The sequence below is a fragment of the Erpetoichthys calabaricus genome, chromosome 1 (assembly GCF_900747795.2).
Source record: "Erpetoichthys calabaricus chromosome 1, fErpCal1.3, whole genome shotgun sequence".
NCBI lineage: Eukaryota > Metazoa > Chordata > Cladistia > Polypteriformes > Polypteridae > Erpetoichthys > Erpetoichthys calabaricus.
This window is the reverse complement of record NC_041394.2, coordinates 325,029,518-325,052,679: the sequence shown is the minus strand read 5'-3', so window position 1 is coordinate 325,052,679 and position 23,162 is coordinate 325,029,518. Positions and strand designations below refer to the sequence as shown.

General features: G+C 38.1%; 1 protein-coding gene across 1 annotated transcript in view; it reads left to right on the top strand.

Moving 5' to 3' along the window:
• Window positions 1–20,587, top strand: part of tbc1d15 (TBC1 domain family, member 15) — a 158,540-nt gene extending 137,953 nt beyond the window's left edge. The window contains exons 14-17 of the mRNA XM_028818454.2: window positions 1,924–2,021; window positions 2,254–2,370; window positions 11,490–11,576; window positions 19,029–20,587. Of these exons, the coding sequence (XP_028674287.1) occupies window positions 1,924–2,021; window positions 2,254–2,370; window positions 11,490–11,576; window positions 19,029–19,244 (518 nt within the window). The 3' untranslated portion in view covers window positions 19,245–20,587. The remainder of the gene's footprint in view (window positions 1–1,923; window positions 2,022–2,253; window positions 2,371–11,489; window positions 11,577–19,028) is intronic.
• Window positions 20,588–23,162: the final 2,575 nt, after the last annotated feature.

Sequence of the window (23,162 nt, the reverse complement as noted above, 5' to 3'; positions counted from 1 at the left end):
GTCAGCAGATCTTACTGCTACGCCATGGAAGCGGTTGTATCATCCTTGAACCTTTTGTGAAAGTGTTTATTTGATCTTTGGACTTCAGGCTTCATACATTATATAGTTTATGCCAACATTTTGTCATTTACTACTAAAATATGAAAAAGTTTCTGTTTTAATGATGTGTTTACACACAGATTATTGTGGAAACGGAACACACATGAAATGCATTTGTTCCAAGTAACGATCTATTATTTCCACTCTAAACCTCCAGCACTTCATTCCCAGATAATCAAGACATGAACTGGGAGAACTTTGTGCACGGTCTGCGGCGGTGGGGGGATGAAATAGCAGGCTGCTTGCTGCTTGTCTTTATCGGCACATTTACACGACAAAAAACTCTGACGGAGAGGTGCGGTGAGATTTAAGGTGGGCCGGGTCTACGAGGTTTTTCTTGGCTCTGGTAATTCTAGTGTTAAGGGAGGACAGTTCCAGTAGTCATGAGCTACACAAAATCCTCACTATTTGCTCCATTAGAGATTCCCACAATAATTTGAAAAAAATAAGATATTGAACCAGGAATGCTTTGAGTACAAGAGAGTTCTGATTTGAATGTGGATACTGAACATACTTTGCTCTTAAGCCACTACTCTTTCTATGTGAAGGTACATAATTTAACAAATCCACTTAAGACAGCATACTTATGTGCGTTCTTCTTTATGCAAGAAAATGCTGAAAGACACATACCATCTACACAGAAGGTAATGTGTCTCTATTTTAAAGAACTGGAGAATCCTAGTGCTGAAAGGAAAAGCATTGTAGAGAAATCGTTTAATGCTTTGCCAACTTTGTGCAGTGTAGCAAAAGGGTGGCTTTACAACATGTTGCACTGTTTCCACACTGCTTAAGAGTGTTGTATTTGAATCATGGGGTGTATTATTTGCAAGTTTATTTTGTGTTATTGGGGTTATTCTTTCATTGCTTAAAACTCTGAAATTTAAAAAAATGCATTGCTGTATCAAATTGAGTGGCTAATAGTCAATGTATTCCCTATGCCAATGGATGGCTACCAGGCTCACAAAGTATGCAATATTTAAAACTTTATAGCTGCCTTTTCTCCTGATCAAATGCAAAATGAGAAAGACCAGGCACCAAAAGATGCTAGAGGTGGGACTGAATTGTTTAATTTTTTACAGAAGAGGTAATCTACTGTTTTGCCCATTAGCATAAACACTTGTCATAAAGAAATTCAGTGTGGCTGCACATAAGCTGTTCTTGCCAAGTCAGTTTTAAAGGCTGCACTCCGTATAGCAGTAAATAACCACACAATATGCTGACAAGTGATGTAAAATCTTTCTTTGCTTTCTGCAAAAATGCTTTGGTGTGACTGCATGGCTTCATCTGGTCAGACATGCAGGAGCACCCTGCCGTTTCCATAGTGCCTGATGAGTGAACAAGCATTAACACAGAGCTGTTTTCTGGCTGGTGTGTACCTCTACTTTTAAAAACAAAAACTCAGTGAAAGAGAACTTGACTTACTTTAACAGTGTGGGGGCATTGGTATACTTAGTTTTTCTTTGTAATTTTTCAGTTTCTTACATTCCATGCCAAAGAATAAACAAAGTAATTAAAATGATCTCCATACATTACAGGTGGAAACTCACATAGCTGACTTCCCAGTTTGTCAGCTTGCATAGATTTGAATTTTGAAAAGCATCAGAAATAGAAATTGCAATTATTTGCTAGATGCCTTTAACCCAACTCTTGTACAGTATCATTCATTTTCCTATTTCAACAGCTGAAACCCATGCAGGCTTTGTGATTTATCTGGGGTGATTCCAGTGCTTTGGGCCTGTACAGTGTAAATATCATTCTATGAATGAAGCGTAAAAAGTGTTCTTCAATAATGTACAGTATGTTTTCTTTATATTTAACTTTCAGAATCACAGGACTCGGGATACCTGTATTTTTGTTTCCGATGGTTACTAATACTCTTCAAGAGAGAATTCAGTTTTCCTAATATAATGCGCTTGTGGGAGGTAATGCTTTCCTTGACTATCTAATTGTTAGTATATTGTGTTCATAGATTTTTTTTTGCCTCATCAATGTATTGGTACTTTAATTGCAATGTAAATGAAAAAGTTTTTTTTTTTTTTTTGAAGGATTGGTTATCCTAAAATATACAAATAACATAAAATGGTTTTAATACATATGATGAAAATATTTTTTTTTCTCTTGCTTTATTTTTTAACATACATCTTTTCTTTTAAGGTTATGTGGACTGGGCTACCTTGCAAAAACTTTCATTTACTAGTATGTTGTGCCATACTAGATTCAGAAAAGCAGAAAATAATGGATGAACATTATGGATTTAATGAAATTCTCAAGGTAGAATATATTCATTGGATTTTTTTAGTTATTATCTTTTCCTTTAGTATCTTCATTGATACATCAACAAAGTTAATTCTTCCAAAGGTCAATTTATGCTCCAAAGGGAATAAAATAGATTAAAAAACACCCTGTAATTGTCATGTACAAAATCCATTCATTGGTTTCTTACTTTAGTTTTTCTAAAATTAATGATTAATAATGGGTTAGGGATGAGAACTGAACTCTTGACCTTGACTTTTTCAGCATTATCTCTTATGCTGATAATGAAGGAACATTTAAACAACTATAAAAATAGACATTCATTATTATCAGATCAGATTGTTGCATTCTGAAAATAGGCATCGAGATTTGAATACATTAGTAATTTATTACATTTTTAAGTCTTCAGTAAAGGCAGACTTTTTAGGCATTGATTTCATCCTCTCTCTCAAGCCAGGCAGGGTGAGAAAATTCTCTTGAGTTTCTGGTTCTAGGTCAGATGAACTTAGATGGATTAGTGTGGGCATAGTGCATACTTAGGTCCCTATTGACCTACATTTTAAAGCTGTAAAGAAACAGAAGTACAGACTAAGGCATCCAAAATGATGAAGCTTGCTTATTTGTTCTAATTTAGTCCCATGAAGCCAAGAAAAAACAGAAGTACAATGTGAGGAATCCTTAGGTGTAAAATATTTCCCATTATTTTCTTATTTCAGAGTCCTCTGGGTAGCTCTGAACCCAGAGATGTAGCAGAACGTGTGTGGCTGTATATTCAGAGCAGACTATTGCCTTGGGGATGACCAATATATATTATAGCAGAAAGTAGGGTGAAATGACACCTTTTATTGGCTAACTAAATAGATTACAAATGCAAGCTTTCAAGGCAGCTAAGGCCCCTTCATCAGGCAAGGTGTAACAAAGAAACTGAAAAATACTCTAGCTTATACTGGGACAGCAAAGTGATTTTTTTCTTTCATCTTAACAACCTTTTTGTGGCCTGTCAGATGTACCTGCAATAACATGGCTTACAAACAGAGCCAGTGATACAATTGACAAAATTCATACTAACTCACAATGTGTTTTCTTTTGGTCAGGACATTTACTTACAACTAATGGGAACTGCAATGGGATGTCGTTTCGCACCCCATTATGCAAACTTATTCATGGCAAGATTAGAACAGGACTTCTTGTCTACATGTGCAATAAAACCAATACTATACCTTCGCTACATAGATGACATTCTTATAATCTGGACCGCAAGCGAAAAAGACCTTCTTTGCTTCCATAGGAATTACAATTCAGTCCACCCTAACATAAAACTTAAATTATTTACAAACAGAAATCAGCTTTCTGGACACTACCATTCGCATAAAGGACCGGTACCCTTATGGCTTCTATTTTTCACAAACCAACAGACAGACGGACATATCTAAGAAATGGCAGTTTCCACCCAAAGCATATACGGAACTCCATCATCTACAGCCAGGCAATACGTTACAATCGTATTTGCTCAGACCCAGTGGATCAGGACACACAACTGCAGAAACTCAGGACAGACTTCATCAAACCAGGATACACTCCCAAATCAACAGACCTACAAATCAGGAGAGCTACGGTTATACCCAGAGAAAACCTTCTGGAATACAAAGGTGCAGAAACCAAGAACCGGGTCCCACTAGTTGTAACTTATCATCCACATCTGAAAACACTTCGCAAAATTATGAAAGAGCTTCTGCCCATGGTACAGAAAGACAATAAACTGAAGGATATATTCCCAGAACCTCCCCTCCTTGCATACAGACAACCACCAAACCTCAAACAACTGATTGTCCAAAACTCTATATGTGGCTCGGCGGCAAGTGGCACATCTCCCTGCCTACAGAACAGGTGTGGCACCTGTGCACATATCTACACAACAGATCAGGTAGTTATACCACATTGCCAACAGGAGCATAAAATAAAGGGTCCATTCACATGCAAATCTGCTAATGTGGTCTACCTAATCATGTGCATAAGGTGCCCCAACACTGGACTGTATGTAGGGGAAACTAGTTAGACACTGCGCCAGCGAATGAGCTCACATAGATTTCATATTAATCAGAACAGTATTGATCTTCCGGTGGCAGCACACTTTAACAGTAATGGCCACAGCATAAAGAATGTGAGGATCACTGTGATTATGGGTAATTTCAAGACCCGACAGGAGCGGAGAGAAAGGGAATACAAAAGTATGCTTAAATTCAACACTCTACAAAATGGTCTGAATAGAGACAAGAGTTTTATGACCAGATATGTGGACTAACAAGACTGATTGACCAGCTGACTATATCAGTGGCCTATCTTACAGACAATACACTTCAAAAAAACCTTGCAGGACTTTCTCTAGTGATGGTTATCTCATCTCTACATTTTATTAGTTCATTGTTCTCTTCTTTCAGGGTTAATTCATCTCAGGTGTATTTATTTTGCTAACATTTGAACAAAAAGGTTGTTAAGATGAAAGAAAAAAATCACTTTGCTGTCCCAATATAAGCTAGAGTATTTTTCAGTTTCTTTGTTACACCTTGCCTGATGAAGGGGCCTTAGCTGCCTCAAAAGCTTGCATTTGTAATTATTTAGTTAGCCAATAAAAGGTGTCATTTCACCCTACTTTCTCCTGTATCAATCTATGGCTAACACTCTACTCTACAACACTCTACTGCAATCAATATATGTTATAACATATTTTATATCTTCTTCTGCTGCTTGTTCTTGTTTTTTTTCTCAGCTTTGGGCAGTGGTGACTATCTAGCTATATAACATTTACTGTGTGTTATATTTGGAATGTTTACTTTCATGCTTTTGAACCATTTACACCTAAACATTGTCCTATCACATTACGTCTGTTCACCTGAAATCTTGTAATAACCCTAACATTTTTTGTTCATTTACCAAAGTATGCTCAGGTGGCTATTTTTGAACTAACAAACTATTTTTATTTCTAAAGATCATCAAATCTAAAATATGTTTGCAATATATTGGTGAACTGTTTTTTGTGTGTAAGAAAGTATAATTATAAATAAACACACTACTGTAAACAGAGAGAAAGGAGCCATCTCTGCCCATTCCCTTGCTAAAATGATGTGAACAACTTGAATGAGAAAACAAATTAATGTAGTGCTATTACAGCCACTTAAAGTCTAGGACCCACAAGGTCACAAGAGAAACGTTAAAAGGAGACCAAAGAGAATATTAGAGAAAGGAAGATACAATTTCTAGTTTATAACAGCATTATTGTAATGATACGTAACCTGAAATGTATTGTCCAGTCTTTATCCTTATTTGAGTTTCTTATATAAGCTCACATGTTCATAGAGCTTCCACCTAGATGGTTTGATTTTGTCCTGATTTGTGTAAAATAGGTATTAGAAGTGTCTGATAAATGAAAAACCTGAACATATTAAGAAGGACTTATAGAAAGTGATTAAACATTACAGCTGCAGTGAAGGATTTTTTGTTGTTCAACCAAATATTAGGAAGTACATAATATGGAATCTAATCAGCTTTTACTGTGACATGATTGTGCAAGCCAGATGTGGTAATTTCAGCATGTCAGAAACAGCTACGCTCTGGGATTTTTATGCCCTACTATATATAGAGCTTACAAGATAACTATATAGCATCTGGTGAGTAGTATGTCTGTGAGCAAAAATCCCCATTTAATTAAAGGCCAAATGAGAATTTATTCAAGCTATCGAGCCAAGAAAAAAAAACAAATACTCAAATAACAGCTTTTTGTAACAGAGGTATGCGGAAGGGTGGGTCTGTTCATAGAAGCAACAGAAGTCTTTGCCAGGTTCATTTTCTTTTGACCAAGAACAGGAAGATGAGGCTACAGAAACGGCAATTGAAGATTAGGTAAAAAACAAAAGGCTGGTTTGATGATTCACAGTGTCTTCTGCAACCTGCTGAGGGTAGGTTTAGAATCTGGCATAACACGTATGCCACTGTAAATCTGAGATTAAGTCTGTTTTTCCTTGTGTCAACAATACAGGGCATTGGTGGTAGAACAGAGCAGAGAAGAATGAACAGATGATCTAATGAACTAACGAACAAACTGACTTACCTACCTTCCCTTTTCTTTCTTTCTTTCTTTCTTTCTTTCTTTCTTTCTTTCTTTCTTTCTTTCTTTCTTTCTTTCTTTCTTTCTTTCTTTCTTTCTCTGTCCAGGGTGTAATTTGCATATTCACAGAAGGTCTTCATCCATTTATTTATTAAAAAACGTTAATGTGGCTGTCCGTTTGTCTGCCTCGTCTACTGTTCACTTTCGGGGTGATGACTGACATCCAAGGTTATTCCTCTTTTTCTTTTTATTTTATTTTATTGTAGAATCAACTCTCAGCAGTGTGCAGAAGGACGGCAGTGCGGCGCATGTGTACGGGCGTTGTTCTCATCTCTACCACCTTCACCGTCACTTTCCCATACTCTTCATATCTTAAATCATTCTTGAGCCAGATTAAAGGCTTAAGTGCCAGCTTAAGTGAAAAAATAAATAAAATGTGCGTTGTTCCTGTAGCACTGAATGAGCTCACCCGCTCTAACATCACCCCTCCCCAATCCCCCCTCCCCCCCATCTTACTTAGAGAGTCAGATGGGGGGGAGGGGTGATGTTAGAGCGGGTGATCTCATTCAGTGTACAGGAACAACGCACGTTGATCTTTTTTCTTCTTTCAGTACATGTGCCTTCCCTGTTTATTTATATATCTCTGCCTCTCTGTCTCCCTATTACGCAGTGCTCGTCTGTCTGTGTGTTATGGATCTTAAAAATAACAGTTATAAGGACAGTTGTTCCTGTTAATTGCAGTCTCAATTGTTAAAAAAATATTTTAAAAGGAGCATCCCACATGAAAATATAACGATCTCATTAACTGACAGTGCATACCAATTTATAAATTTTACGTCCGTTTGAGGTTAAAAAGAAAAAAAAAAAAGCAACATTTTATCCCTAGCGGGGAATCGAACTCAGGTCTGAAAGGCAGCAGAGCTGTTGTGCTCTAAGAGGCAAATCTTAACGCGCTACGCCACGGAGGCTGTTGTATTGTCCTTGAAGCTTTTGTGAAAGTGTTTATTTGATCTTTGGAACTCGGGCTTTACACATTCTATAGTTTATGCCTACTACATTTTGTAACATTTATTACTAAAATATGACAAAGTTTCTGTTTTAACAATGTGTTTACACAGATTACTTTAGAATAATGATCTCTTATTTCCACTGTAAAACTCCACTTCACTCCCACATAATCAATCAAGGCGTGAGCTGGGAAAACTTCGCTCACGTTCTAAGTCGGTGGGGGGATGGAATAGCCGGCTGCTGGCAGCTTGTCTTTTATCAGCACATTTAGAGGACAAAGGATGCTGGCGGAGAGGTGTGAACGGATTTAAGAAGCGATTTAAGGTGGGCCGGATATACGAGTTTTTTCGTAGGCTCTGGTAATTCTAGTGTTAATCAGTTTTAATATGAAAAGATGCTGACGAAAGAAGAAAAGAAGCAGGCCGCTAGGGTGGAGAAAAGAAGAGCTGCTCAGGAAGCATCAAGCGCATCAACCACTGAGCAAATGAATACAAAACGTACAGAGAAAGAGGATGAAAACTATGAATGATCAAGTCAAGTGTATTCACTGCACGTTATCGTGCAGTGTACCGTTACTGGTATATAATGATACACTATGCTCTGAACACACACCAGAATGACTAAAGAAAATTGTTGGCTTGGAAGTCACAGTTAGGTGTTATGCAGGTGTATTGCTGTTGGTTAAAAAGGAGTCTCTTTCCGTTTCTTGAAACACTTCTGCTGTATAGTATTTTGGCTAAAACTACTCGGTATCAAGTATATCAGTGTGAAGATGTGCAGCATTGTTCATAATGGCACTCTCCTTTTTTTACTACCTCCAGGTGGCCTAGAATGAGTCCCATAAATGAGCCTGTCCTTTAAATTAGTTTTTTGATTTGCTGGGTCTCTCTTAAAGTGATGTTACTGGCTCAGCACACCACAGCAAAGAAATCAAATTGGCCCTCAAAGTTGTGGAGGATGTGAAGGGATATCACTTCCCATATTAAAGGAACACGGTCTGATAAGGAAATAGAGCCTGCTCTGTTCTTCCTTATATAGATCCTCTGTTTTCCGAGACAAGTCCAACCTGTCATTGATGTAGACACCCCCAAATCCTTGTAGGAGTGCACCGCCTCTACATCTACTCCCTGTTTTCTATTTTAGCTTTATAAGCTTTCCTTCACTCACCATTTTCTTTAGCACCTGCTGTGTATCCTTCAGAGCCTCTTTGTCACTGGATTTGATTGTTTTCTTTTTCTAATTCAGGAGACCTTTTAGCTTCTTAAAAAACCAGTGCCTGTTGTTTGGAAAGCAAGGTATTGTCTTTCACGTGTACTGCATTGATGACTTGAAAGTTAATATAATCTGCAGTGCAGTGACTGAGACCTTCAAGTATCATTCCCATGTGATTCTCACATAATTTCCCAGTTCAGTAATGGCGCAGAGAAAGTTTCTTTAGTACAAATTAGACTTTTTAATACCAATTGAGTGTCCCTTTGAATGTCTTAACATGTCTAATCATTGGTGATGACCAATTGTATCCCTTTATGGCCACAGTCTACCCCACTATCCCTAAGCATGCATCTTCTCAAGCTGGTTCTGTGAACATGTCAGTGACTTCGGTTTACTCCAGTAACTGTTACAGTCACCAGATCTCATTCAAACATAGCACCTGTAAATGCACAGCTGAATAATTTTTAGGAACCATGCGATATTATGGAGTAATCATTAATGAAAATCTCTTGGGGATATTTGTAGCACCCTGTTGGATCCATAACTCAAACAAATCAGGATACTCAGGAAACAAAAGTAGATTCTGCTCAGTACTAGATAAAGTGGCTACTGAGAGTATATGTATCTGAAAATCTGAATCAGCACTATCCTAAGTGCTCTCTACAAGTTACTTTGAAAATGTTTTAATGTTAATGAAAATGTTTTAATGTTAATTTTTCTGTTTATTTCAATACAATGTCATTAGACACTAATGATAACCATAGTATCGCTGTTAAACTACTTAGTTTATATGGTAATGAGTGAATTTGACTTTTAACAGCAGGAGAATAGCAGTATGAAAAACTTATTATTGTATGCAGTAAGATAGTTTTCTGCAGGCATCCACATGCAGCTGCAGATGTGTTGTTATGTACCAGTTGTGTTCAGCAGTTTGGAACCTGTGTCAAAGCCAAGTGATCAGACTAAGATTGCTGACAAGTCTGTAAAACAAAATGGATAGCTAAGAAAGCATGAAAGGATATTTGTGGGATGCATAGTACACATTTGTTTGTTACAGGGAAGCAACTCTTATTTTTTTTTAACCTTCTGAAAAGAAAATGTACAGTATGTTGCAACTGTCACACTGTTATGTTGTACATTTTAATTGAGCTTTGAATCAGAGAATAGCATCTGGCTTTATTGAATATTAAGTTTGCTGAATTAAAAGTTTCCATAGCCTGCGTCATCTAATTAAATAGCTAGTTGTAAAGTTGGCTGAAATTCTTAGGCTTAATGTACATACTCAAAGAAGACACACCTGCTCATATACATTAACCCCTGAATAAAGAGGGGGAGAGTACTTCTGTTTTGGTCTTGCTGTTGTTCAGTTCATTTTTTTGACTCATTTTTTGCCAGCATAGCCCTGAAAGTAAATCTAAAAGAGGTTCTGTTTATTAAAGAATTGTCATCGCTCATGCATACAATCTTACTGAATTATCTTACAGTAAGAAAAATATGTTGTTTATTCAGATATGATTTTTGGTTTCATAACATTTTTTGTATTTTAAGATGCAAGTCCAGTACAGTAAAATTATTTTAATTAATCTCTGTGTCCATAAATATATTATAGGAATTGCCAGTAGAGCTGTCCATAACTCATTCTATAACTGAGAGGTTTCAAGTAGGCAGAGCGGTTATAGGTGGCATAAAACATCAAGTAAATTTTATAATATTTTATTCTGTAGTCTGCTGAATTAAACGTCAGTACAAAAGCAAGATAAATTGACAGGGATTTTTGGCACATACAAATGACAAATAAATCCAACAAGGGATAATGTTGTGAAGTTAACGGTCAAGTGTCAGTGTTTCTGACTTAAGCTGTTAAATGAGAAGTTATAGAAGATATCTTTAGGAGAAGTACACAAACCTTTAGAGAATGGGGAAGAATTTGAGAAAAATGCAAAATAGATTTGAAAAGGACTCGGTGGTCTTTTAAAAATGATTGTAATTCTAACAATGTTGAGAACAGAGGAACCTGTGCATACGAGCATCTAGTGAGCACATGATCAAGAAGCAAATTTGCTTCCTCTTCTATCTGACAGCATTCTGTAACATTTAAAAATAAGAGTAAGAGATCCCTTTTTAATGCACAGCCAAGTCATTTTTCGATAAGATTCCAAATTTGAATCACATAATATAATCTATCATGTGTAGTCTGCAGAACTGGATGATAATGTTTGAGAAGAAAATCTCATTAATGACATTCAGAATAGGGTGTTGAATGGGAAGCCATAAGGTGAAGGGTGACAGGAAAAGCCAGGAACAAACAGAATTGACAAAAAAGTCTAATGATAATATTCCAGTTCAGAAGGAGATAAAACAACATAGCCCTATGATGTCAATAATGTATATAATATTAAAAGAGGTATGTTTAGCATTTCAAAATCATGAAACTAACTGCAATACACTGCAAGGCCAATGAAGAAAAGTAATCCTTGAATTAAAATTAAATCTGGGAGCAACATTCATTTTATTAAAAGTGACCTGGACATACTATAAGTAAAGGAGTAATGGAGGATCATGGAATTGGAATATTTTGATTTTTTTTAATGTGGTAATATTATAGATATGATAATATTATAGTAGGAAAATTAGGCTAAGGTAGAGGAATAGGGGTATCATGTCCGAAAATACTAACATTAAGTATAATTCCCATCTAATGGATGTTTGAGACCTCACTAATAAGATTGTGTTATATTTTGTGATGATCTTATAATAGGACAACAAGTCACTATGGATACTGATTTGATTAAACTCTCTGTGTCTTAACATGTAGCACATCAATGAACTTTCAATGAAGCTAGAAGTTGAAGAGGTACTTTGTAAAGCTGAATCTATCTGTTTACAGATCAAAAACTGCAAGGTTTGTCTTGATATTTTTTTAAATTTGAACAAATACATGAATTAATTTAGTTATTAAAAACTGAGTCACTTTTTGTAAGAATTGTAGTTATGAGAATAATGTAAACTTGAATACAATAATGAACCTGTGTTTTCAACAGAAAGAAGAAAAACATTGAAATGTTTGCTTGCATTACTTGTTTTGCAGCTTTTGCAATATATACAGTATATTAATTGAATATCTCTGTCATCTACAAGCAAAACTACTTTACCAGTTAGTAACAGTAGTTACCTATGCACATTCTTACATACAGACCCTTATCAAATTTTTCACATTTTGTTTAGTTGCATCCTTTTGCTAAAATCATTTAAAATAATTTTTTCCACATCAAGCAACAGCAGAATGATTTTAATTATTTATGCAGATGTATTAAAAATACAAAGCAAAACATCTCATTCACATAAGATCAAGCCCTTTCCTTTGTACTTAGTTTAAGCACCTTTGGCAGAAATTACAGTCTTCTTGTACACGACACAACAAGCGTCTCTCATCTGGATTTATGGATTTTCTGTCATTTATCTCAGGAGATCCTCTCAAGCTCTGTCCATTTGGATGGAGATTGTCAGTGGACAGCTGTTTTTAGGTCTTTCCATAGATACTGAAATAGATTTAAGTCTGGACTCTGGGTGAGCCACTCAAGAACATTCGCAGAGTTAACCCTAAGCCTCTCTTGCATTGCCTTTGTTTTGTGCTTAGGTTCATTATCCTGTTGGAAGGCGAACATTTGGCACAGTCTGCAATTAAGAGTGCCCTGGTGGAGCAGGTTTTCATTGAGGATATCTCTGCTCTTTTCCCTTTCCCTCTTCCTCTCAACTCTGACTAGTTTCCCGTGTAGGGCAAACTGACATTATCAATTTTTGCTTCACCTAGTACACAAGACCTGGCTCAAAAAGCTGGTGCCAAACTGTGCTATTACCAGGGTCAGCCAAAAGGATGGTCTTATATGCACCCGCGAAACCGACCTACAGTGCATCCGGAAAGTATTCACAGCGCATCACTTTTTCCACATTTTCTTATGTTACAGCCTTATTCCAAAATGGATTAAATTCATTTTCTTCCTCAGAATTCTACACACAACACCCCACAATGACAACGTGAAAAAAGTTTACTTGAGGTTTTTGCAAATGTATTAAAAATAAAAAAAACAGAGAAAACACATGTACATAAGTATTCACAGCCTTTGCCATGAAGCTCAAAATTGAGCTCAGGTGCATCCTGTTTCCCCTGATCATCCTTGAGATGTTTCTGCAGCTTAATTGGAGTCCACCTGTGGTAAATTCAGTTGATTGGACATGATTTGGAAAGGCACACACCTGTCTATATAAGGTCCCACAGTTGACAGTTCATGTCAGAGCACAAACCAAGCATGAAGTCAAAGGAATTGTCTGTAGACCTCTGAGACAGGATTGTCTCGAGGCACAAATCTGGGGAAGGTTACAGAAAAATTTCTTTGAAGGTCCCAATGACCACAGTGGCTTCCATCTTCCGTAAGTGGAAGAAGTTCGAAACCACCAGGACTCTTCCTAGAGCTGGCCGACCATCTAATCTGAGCGATCAGGGGAGAAGGGCCTTAGTCAGGGAGGTGACCAAGAACTCTGGTGGTTGGTCACTCTGTCAAAGCTCCAGAGGTCCTCTGTGGAGAGAGGAGAACCTTCCAGAAGGACAACCATCTCTGCAGCAATCTACCAATCAGGCCTGTATGGTAGAGTGGCCAGACGGAAGCCACTCCTTAGTAAAGCACATGGCAGCCCGCCTGGAGTTTGCCAAAAGGCACCTAAAGGACTCTCAGATCATGAGAAAGAAAATTCTCTGGTCTGATGAGACAAAGATTGAACTCTTTGGTGTGAATGCCAGGCGTCACGTTTGGAGGAAACCAGGCATCGCTCATCACCAAGCCAAAACCATCCCTACAGTGAAGCATGGTGGTGGCAGCATCATGCTGTGGGGATGTTTTTCAGCGGCAGGGACTGGGAGACTAGTCAGGATAAAGGGAACGATGACTGCAGCAATGTACAGAGACATCCTGGATGAAAACCTGCTCCAGAGAACTCTTGACCTCAGACTGGGGCGACGGTTCATCTTTCAGCAGGACAACGACCCTAAGCACACAGCCAAGATATCAAAAGAGTGGCTTCAGGACAACTCTGTGAATGTCCTTGAGTGGCCCAGCCAGAGCCCAGACTTGAATCCGATTGAACATCTCTGGAGAGATCTTAAAATGGCTGTGCACCGACGCTTCCCATCCAACCTGATGGAGCTTGAGAGGTGCTGCAAAGAGGAATGGGCGAAACTGGCCAAGGATAGGTGTGCCAAGCTTGTGGCATCATATTCAAAAAGACTTGAGGCTGTAATTGCTGCCAAAGGTGCATCGACAAAGTATTGAGCAAAGGCTGTGAATACTTATGTACATGTGATTTCTCAGTTTTTTTTATTTTTAATAAATTTGCAAAAACCTCAAGTAAACTTTTTTCACGTTGTCATTATGGGGTATTGTGTGTAGAATTCTGAGGAAAAAAATGAATTTAATCCATTTTGGAATAAGGCTGTAACATAACAAAATGTGGAAAAAGTGATGTGCTGTGAATACTTTCCGGATGCACTGTATATTGTGTTCTTTACAAACCCTTGTAAGCCCCAGAACCTTTCTTCCAATCAAGCTTTGCAGTTCTCAACTTGGCCGTAACTTTGGCTGTCCATAACTCATTGCTTATAAGGTGTTGCTGAAGCAGAGTTTGAAGCAACCCCTTTACTCCAAAGGGCAACTGGGCTTGATTGGAAGGGTAGAAGACTTGTTTGTATTGGAGTTGAACAGTGCTGACATTCATCCAAAACTTGCTGAGGAATAGCAAGTGCACAGTCAGAGAGAGAAAGGTCACATGTCCGTCTTACTGAAAACAGCAACTAACTGATTACCAGTTACTCTGAAGACATGATTTTACTAGCAACAAGAGGACCAACACACTGTGTTTGAACCTCATAAAGAAAATGCAGTACCTCCAGGTGCAACCAAGGCAAAGAATGAGGCAAGCTCCTAAAACAAAAGAGATGTGTATATTGTGACAGATAGAGGGCGCTATCGTCCTCTTGAACCCTCCGACTTGACTCCAGACACCAGGTAAAAGTGCAATAATTTGTTTTATTTGAACTATAACGTGCACAAAGCACCCTCCTCTCCACAATACTCATAAACACAATAATCCAATCAATAAACAATCCTTCACACTCCCAGACACTTAGCCACCCTACCACCCAGCTCAGCTTGCCGTCTGGGATTTCCCATAGTCCTTTTATAGTCCTTGACCCGGAAGTGTTTCACCCTGTCTGTCCACGTGACCTGGAACACTTCCAGGTCAGATAAAAACTCTTCTTCTTGACTATTATAGGGCACATAATAGTCTCTGGGCCTTCCTACAGCATCCTCTGGAGGTACCCATGGTATCCAGCAGGGCTGTGATGAAAAACTCCACTGTCCATGATGCCCTGCTGGAACTCGGGGCACCTCTATGTTGCAGGCAGGGCTCCACCTGGCGGCCTGGGGGTATTGGCCGGGATAAAAGGCCGGCCATGTTCCACAATATATATACACACGCACACGTACGTACACTACCGGTGAAAACTTTTAGAACACCTCGGTTTTTCCAGTTTTTCTTCTAATTTAATTAGTGGAAATACAATTAAAGAAAGACCTAAAATGGTAAGAAGATAAGCAGTAAACTGCCTGAAGTTTAAATTTAAAGTTTAGGTTAGCAAAAACTAAAAAAAGGAAATACCAGAATATTACAAATGGACCTACTTCAGGGAATGTTTTGTCTTGGTAGAGTAATATATTACTATACTTTCCTCTTTCGTATTAATATGTAGCCTTTGTCAGAATGCCTCAAATCTCACAGACTTACCACTGTTTATAAGGTACTGTACTATAACTTCTATAACTTATAACTATAACTTCTCCCCACCTTCTCTTCTACATTTATAACGTTAAGCAATTAGGTGTAGCAAAAGACAAGCAGGAGTTAAATTACACTTTAAATAATGTATTATTGATAATATTCATAAATAATAACAATGAGCAAAGTACATTTGAATATTGGCAATCATACAACCTGATAAATGCTGATGTGTAGTTTCAGGCAGCAGACAGACTTAAGTCCTCATTTTTGGTCAGCTTTCTTCAGAACAGGTCTCATGCCTGTCTCAATATGGCTGCTGAGCTGTGCTCATCATTGTGTTGCCCTTTTCAGTTCATGGTGTGTGACATGCTCTTTCATTAGATGTTTGTAAGAGAGAGAGAGCTGGTGATGGGTAAAGCAAGCAAATTGATAGATTCTATGTCCATACTCTGCAGCCATAGTGAGTCATGGTACTTAAAGGCTTCTGATACAAGCCAATTCCAAACACCCATACTTCAGACCAATGGGGCAGAGAATACCTTCACACCTGCCCCCAAAACCATGTGTTAAGGTGAAGCTTGCCAGCTAGGCAGTCTGGCTTTCCTGTGGGGGTTGACTGAGAAAGTCCTGCAGAGAACCACTTGCCAGACTTATTTTAGGCACTTCCCCCCACCCTGTTGTAAAATTACAAAGGAATGGTTCTTAACTATCAAACCATTACTGTTCTTATCAATGACAGACATTAGTGTTATAAGTTACAAATAAAGATATACAAAATATTTATCAACTTATATGCGAAATTTCACACCACAACAGGGAATAACTATAGGTTACAAGCTTCACATTACATATAGAATGAGAGACTTGCATATAACAATCTTCTATTATTCTTACATTATAAAAGGATAATAGAATAGTACTTCTGTTGTCTTGACCAGAAAATGAAACAGAGATCCCTCACTTGGCCTACATTGCTTTGTTAATTGTGTTAAATAATTACCAGCATTGCTGAATGTGATTAACCCTTTTCTGTATCCAGTCCCTGCCATAGAATTAATGCCAAACAGTTTAATCTTTGTTTCATCAGACTAAGGAATCTTATTACTCACAGGATGATAATCCTTTCGGTTCCTTTTTACAAACTCCAAAGAGGCTCTTGTGTGTCTTTTACTGGTGAGAGACTTCTGTTTGGCCTCTCTGCCATGAAACCAATATTGGTGGAGTGTTGCAGTGATATTTGTCCTTCCAGGTTCCCTGGAGGTCAGCCAGAGTGACCATCAGATTCTTAGTCACCTCTATTACAGAGACCCTTCTCCCACGATTGCACAGTTTTGTTGGCCGGCTCTAGTAAGAGTCATGGTTGTTCCTTACTTCTTCCATTTAAGAATTATAGTATGAAGGCAACTGTGCTCTTGTGAACCTTCAATGCTGTAGGAATGTTTGTAGCCTTCTTCAGATTGGTGCTTTGACACAGTTGTGTCTCTAAGCTCTTCAGGCAATTCCTTCTACCCCATGGCTTGGTTTATGCTCTGATACATATTGTCAGTTGTGGGACCTTAAATAGGCAGGTGTGTCTTGCCTAATCAATTGAATTTACCACAAGTGAACTATAAACAAGGTGTAAAAACATCTTAAAAATAATCAATAGAATGGGATACACCTGAATCAAATTTCTAGTGTAATACCTGTCTGAATACATGGGTCGGTATGATATTTCAGTTTTTTGTTTTTATTAAATTTGCTAAAATTTCTAAAATCCTGTTTTCTGATATACTGAGTGTTACTTAATATGAGAAAAGATTAACTCTTTCGGGGAGATGTCAACAGGGTTGAGGCGGATGTCGAAAGTAGTCAACATCCAGAGGTAGATGGTGGTAATCAGCTTTACACGTTGACAAAACCCCCTGTTAAGTTATAGTTTTGCTCTGTTTGCTAGCAGTATGCTGCTTGCATTATGTGTTACACTGGTGCTGCTGTTCCAGAGGTCTGTTGCTGCATTCTGTCACTACTGGCTGCTTGGCTACTGCTGGCTACAGAAAGATGGCTGCCAGCAGCTGCCTAAAGACAGCTGATCGAAGATGGCCACTGGCGGCCTTCTCCTGGCTGCCAGCTGCCACAGCAGTCACAGTATACAAGAACAGGTGCCTGAAACAGCTGCACCAGTGTAACACATGCTGCAAGCAGTGTAATGTGGCAGTGCACACCATTAGCTGCTTCTAAAGTTACCATACCTTGCAGGGCTATGCTGTATAAGATTTATGTGAATTCACATAGTTTAGAGGCTCATGGAACATAAAACACAGGGACATTTGTCATAAAAAAATATTTTGTGTTGGTTTATGTGTGAAACTGTTACTTTGTGTACTTTTCAGAAAACTGATGTTTTTGAAAAAATATTAAGCTTTGGGCCAAAACTGGTAAAAAAAATGTAATTAGCCCCGAAAGAGTTAAATAATTCTAGTATAAGGCTGCAACATAAGAAAATGTGAAAAAAGTGAAGTGGGCAGAATAGCACTGTGCAATACAATAAAGATAAGTTCATTAGCACTATTGCCTTCACATGTCTATGATTTAGTTTATTATATAAGGTACAGAAAAAATTAAAGCATAAAGCAGTTTACCACCAATAGTTAAAAAGTATGCCTTCTCTAGCAGCTCTTATATGTGATGTTTACATAAAACAAGAAAATAGTCTTTTAATTTAAATAGCTAGCTTCCTCATTATCTTCCAGAAAGTCAGCCTTGTTGCCTACTTTCTTACAAACTGTCTAATGCAACCAGCTAAGTTGTAATCCATTTGGAAACTTCCCAGAGTAGACATTCACCTCACATTGCACAATACTCTTTCAAGATCCAAGCTGGAATTTGACATATCACAATATTAAAGAATAATTCAGTTATATTCAGCCTTAATTTAACATATGTTACGATTTGTATGCCTGCAAGTTTCTACATATATAAATAATAAAATAAAGACAGTTTACTTTTTTGGTAGTTTGGAAAAAAAATACTTTGCTTCTATAGAGTATTTGCTCATTTTTAGTGTTGCCATTAATTTCAAAATAAGACAGTGGAAAGCTTGAAAATGCATTTGCCTCATAACCTTGAAATACGTATTTGGAGTGGGAAGGTACTCCAGTTTCCTCCCACACTAGGGAGACATGCAGGTTAGGTGCATTGGTGATTCTAAATTGTCCCTTGTGTGTGCTTGGTGTGTGTGCGTGTGTGTGTGCGTGCGTGTGTGTGTGTGTGCGTGTGCGCGCGCGTGCCCGTGCCCTGTGGTGTGGTTGTGCTGGTGCCTTGCCCGGGGTTTGTTTCCAGCCTTGTGCCCTGTGTTGGCTGGGATTGGCTCTGGCAGACCCCCGTGACCCTGTAGTTAGGATATAGCGGGTTGGATAATGGATGGATGGATGAAGTATTATGGCAAAATATTTACACAGATAGTTACTCAGATTTTCCATTGTTTAAATGTTCTTTGTTTATACACAAAACTGTTCAGTAATACTGTTTTTTTTTCTTTCAGGATTTACCTTATTCAGTTTCAGAAATTATGGATGATAGAAATGAGAAATTAATTCCTACAATACAAACAGTTAAAAACGGAACTCTTGAGAAAGGTTTGATCAGGACAACTGCACAAATGGACGATTTGTCCAAGAACTCTGTGGCCAGTGGATATGATGAAGTTTCAAGACATCGAGAGACTTCACAAAATGTTTACAAACTGGCAAATGTATAATACTAATAAATTATTCTCTTTGTATGAGAAAATACTCTCCCAGCAACTTGAAAGATGTGTTTCTTAACATGTGGTTTCAAAGTCAAGCATTTTAGAGGAATTCTTGTATTTTGAGACTAGAGAAAACATAACTGAAGAATGAATTATTTTTGTAATTACTTGTACCATGTTGTCCTTTAATTCTAAATGATCATTCCATTTGAGTTATGTGACGCTAACGTTCATCTTTGGATTTGGCTTTTGTTTAATTAAAGTCAAATACTGTTTTTTTATTTTTTTAATTAACATTTTGAAAATTCTGTATTGCTGAAATAAAAAAAAGTTAGTTCTGGCAGAGAGGATGAGCTTTGTTAATATGAGCAGAGCAAAACCCAATTAAATGTTAAACCAAAATTGGTTTCATTTCCAAATTAAAACAATCCAGAGGCAATTCTTTAATGTGTGATTTTTGCATATTGCCAATTTCTGAAGGATCAAGGGCTTCATGTTATTTGGAGACATGTTTGTCAGGTGTCTTTACAGTTTTTCTCTTTTGAAAATGGCAGTTATATCTGTAATGTTACATTTTAATTGAAATATAGTTAGGTCCAAAAGTTATTCTCCTAATAAGAGGGTATGTTTTTAAACAACCTAATACATGCACATATATGTTTATATGTGCAGTATTTGTTCTATTGTAAAGTTATATAATCCTATGGAAAAACAAAAGTACACTGTATTGACACAGACCTGTCAAGCATGTATTTCACATGCCTTTAGCTCATATTTTGCCTCTTATCAGTTAGTATGTTAATGCCTTTATTGACAAAGTTCCAAAGTGTTATCTAACTAGTGATGTTATTAATATGAAGCAAAGTATTTTTTCAAAAACAATAGAGAAGAACAATAACACCTTTGCTGATGAAAGAATATTCTTAAAAATGGAACATTTGCATCCTCTTGACATACTACTGTATTTTGTTCAAATTGCAGTACGTGGTGTGGAGTGTGTCTAGTCCTTGCTTGGATTTTTTAAGATGAAAGCATACATCAGCCAAATATCAGGATTTTAAAGGGAACTCGCATTCAGTAATAAGAAAAGATGTTGAAAACTTTAAGTATTAAAATAGGCATGTGTTGAATGCAGTATACAGTATTTTATATTTTTTCTCTCCTTAAAATGCTTTTCATTTATAAGGTGTCTATCTGTAACCTATATCTGTATGATCTTTCATATCCTGTACATGCGGAAATTGCCGCCAGATTTTTACAGCAGGTTTTTGCCTACAGTCGCTACTTATCTTTATTTCTTCATGAACTAATCTGTTTTTATTAAAGGTGAGTTTGGCTTTGGTTTACTTAAACACTGAGCATTTCTTTTTATGGAATCATTTAAAGGTTCGATTAAATTGTTTATCTGAAAACTTAATTTTTATTTTCACATATTAAAATGTACTCTTTATTATATGTTAAATTTGTTGAAATAGAAGTATAGCAGAGTGTCTTCTTTTGATTTGGTATAAAACTGTTTATAATGTGCATTGTCTGTTCCCAGGTTAGACTTGGGATCTCAATAAGTTTGTATGTAATTCAGTTTCATAAGTAGTTTTTACAGCTACATTTCAGCATTTACTTAGGGCACAGAATAGGGTCAGAAGCAGATTTTAGAAAGAGCATTGTATAAGGCATGATGTGCATTATATTGAATAAGAAACAAGATTAAGTTATTTAAAAAGCACAATGATCTTGAAAGGATTATTGGCTTTTAGTTAAATAGCTCAAGGAATAGTGTTGAGTGCATTATGGCTGCATACATGTGATAAACTTAAAAGCATACTGCAGTTAGAAACATAATTTAAATCTTTCTTTGTTAGACATATAAAAAATACCATTTTTTCTAACAACAAGAAGAAGAACAAAGCAAGAAGAATAAAGAAAGTTTCTATTGTTCAAACAGAAAGGCAGAGAAAAAATACAGCATTAACAAAGTATGTCTAAAAGTTTTAAACAATAGCCTAAAACTTCATTAATAATCAAACAGAAGGATCCATACAGTATTGGGACACATAGAATAATTAAACCTTGGCAAGCACTTGCTGTCAAATGGTGTAGTATGCACAGCTTTTAAGCCCTGGTACTTCTGACTGACAAAGTTATCCATCCATCCATCCATCCATTGTCTCCCGCTTATCCGAGGTCGGGTCGCGGGGGCAGCAGCTTGAGCAGAGATGCCCAGACTTCCCTCTCCCCGGCCACTTCTTCTAGCTCTTCCGGGAGAATCCCAAGGCGTTCCCAGGCCAGTCGAGAGACATAGTCCCTCCAGCGTGTCCTGGGTCTTCCCCGGGGCCTCCTCCCGGTTGGACGTGCCTGGAACACCTCACCAGGGAGGCGTCCAGGAGGCATCCTGATCAGATGCCCGAGCCACCTCATCTGACTCCTCTCGATGCGGAGGAGCAGCGGCTCTACTCTGAGCCCCTCCCGGATGACTGAGCTTCTCACCCTATCTTTAAGGGAAAGCCCAGACACCCTGCGGAGGAAACTCATTTCAGCCACTTGTATTCGCGATCTCGTTCTTTCGGTCACTACCCATAGCTCATGACCATAGGTGAGGGTAGGAACATAGATCGACTGGTAAATTGAGAGCTTCGCCTTGCGGCTCAGCTCCTTTTTCACCACGACAGACCGATGCAACGCCCGCATTACTGCGGATGCCGCACCGATCCGCCTGTCGATCTCACGCTCCATTCTTCCCTCACTCGTGAACAAGACCCCGAGATACTTGAACTCCTCCACTTGGGGCAGGATCTCGCTACCAACCCTGAGAGGGCACTCCACCCTTTTCCGGTTGAGGACCATGGTCTCGGATTTGGAGGTGCTGATTCTCATCCCAGCCGCTTCACACTCGGCTGCGAACCGATCCAGAGAGAGCTGAAGATCACGGCCTGATGAAGCAAACAGGACAACATCATCTGCAAAAAGCAGTGACCCAATCCTGAGCCCACCAAACCGGACCCCCTCAACACCCTGGCTGTGCCTAGAAATTCTGTCCATAAAAGTTATGAACAGAATCGGTGACAAAGGGCAGCCCTGGCGGAGTCCAACTCTCACTGGAAACGGGTTCGACTTACTGCCGGCAATGCGGACCAAGCTCTAGCACTGATCGTACAGGGACTGAACAGCCCTTATCAGGGGGGCCGGTACCCCATACTCTCGGAGTACCCCCCACAGGATTCCCCGAGGGACACGGTCGAATGCCTTTTCTAAGTCCACAAAACACATGTAGACTGGTTGGGCAAACTCCCATGCACCCTCCAGGACCCTGCTAAGGGTATAGAGCTGGTCCACCTCGAGCCTCGGATTCAGGAGGAACAGTGTGGTTTTCGTCCTGGTCGCGGAACAGTGGACCAGCTCTGACAAAGTTAGTTGGGGTCAAAATGTAAAATGGTAAACTATTAAAAATTAAAAACAGCTGACCATGCAGTTTGTACTGGTTTATTATCTAAAAGCACAAGAAAAGGCTTAGATAAGGATAGGATATTCAATCCCTGTTCAACTGATATGCCTAAAATACTGTAAAAAATAATCTGAATGTTTCCATGGTTATACGTTTGATTACATGACTAGGTGACTTGTTCCTTGTACTTACAGTTCTCAGTGTGAAGAAATAATTTGTAAAATATGTACAGAATTTACTTTAGGATTCTATCCGTGCCATCTGGTTCTTAATGAATGGCATATTTTAAGATAACCTCCTTTTATGATTTCATTTTTTTTAACTTGAGCAATTACAATGAGAACAAGTCATTCAGCCTAACAAGCTCATTGATTGTATTCACCTGAAATAATAATAATAATGCATTTTATTTATAGGGCACTTTACATTAGCAGTAAATCTCAAAGTGCTACATAAAAAGTTTAAACAAAGGCAAAGCAAGATGA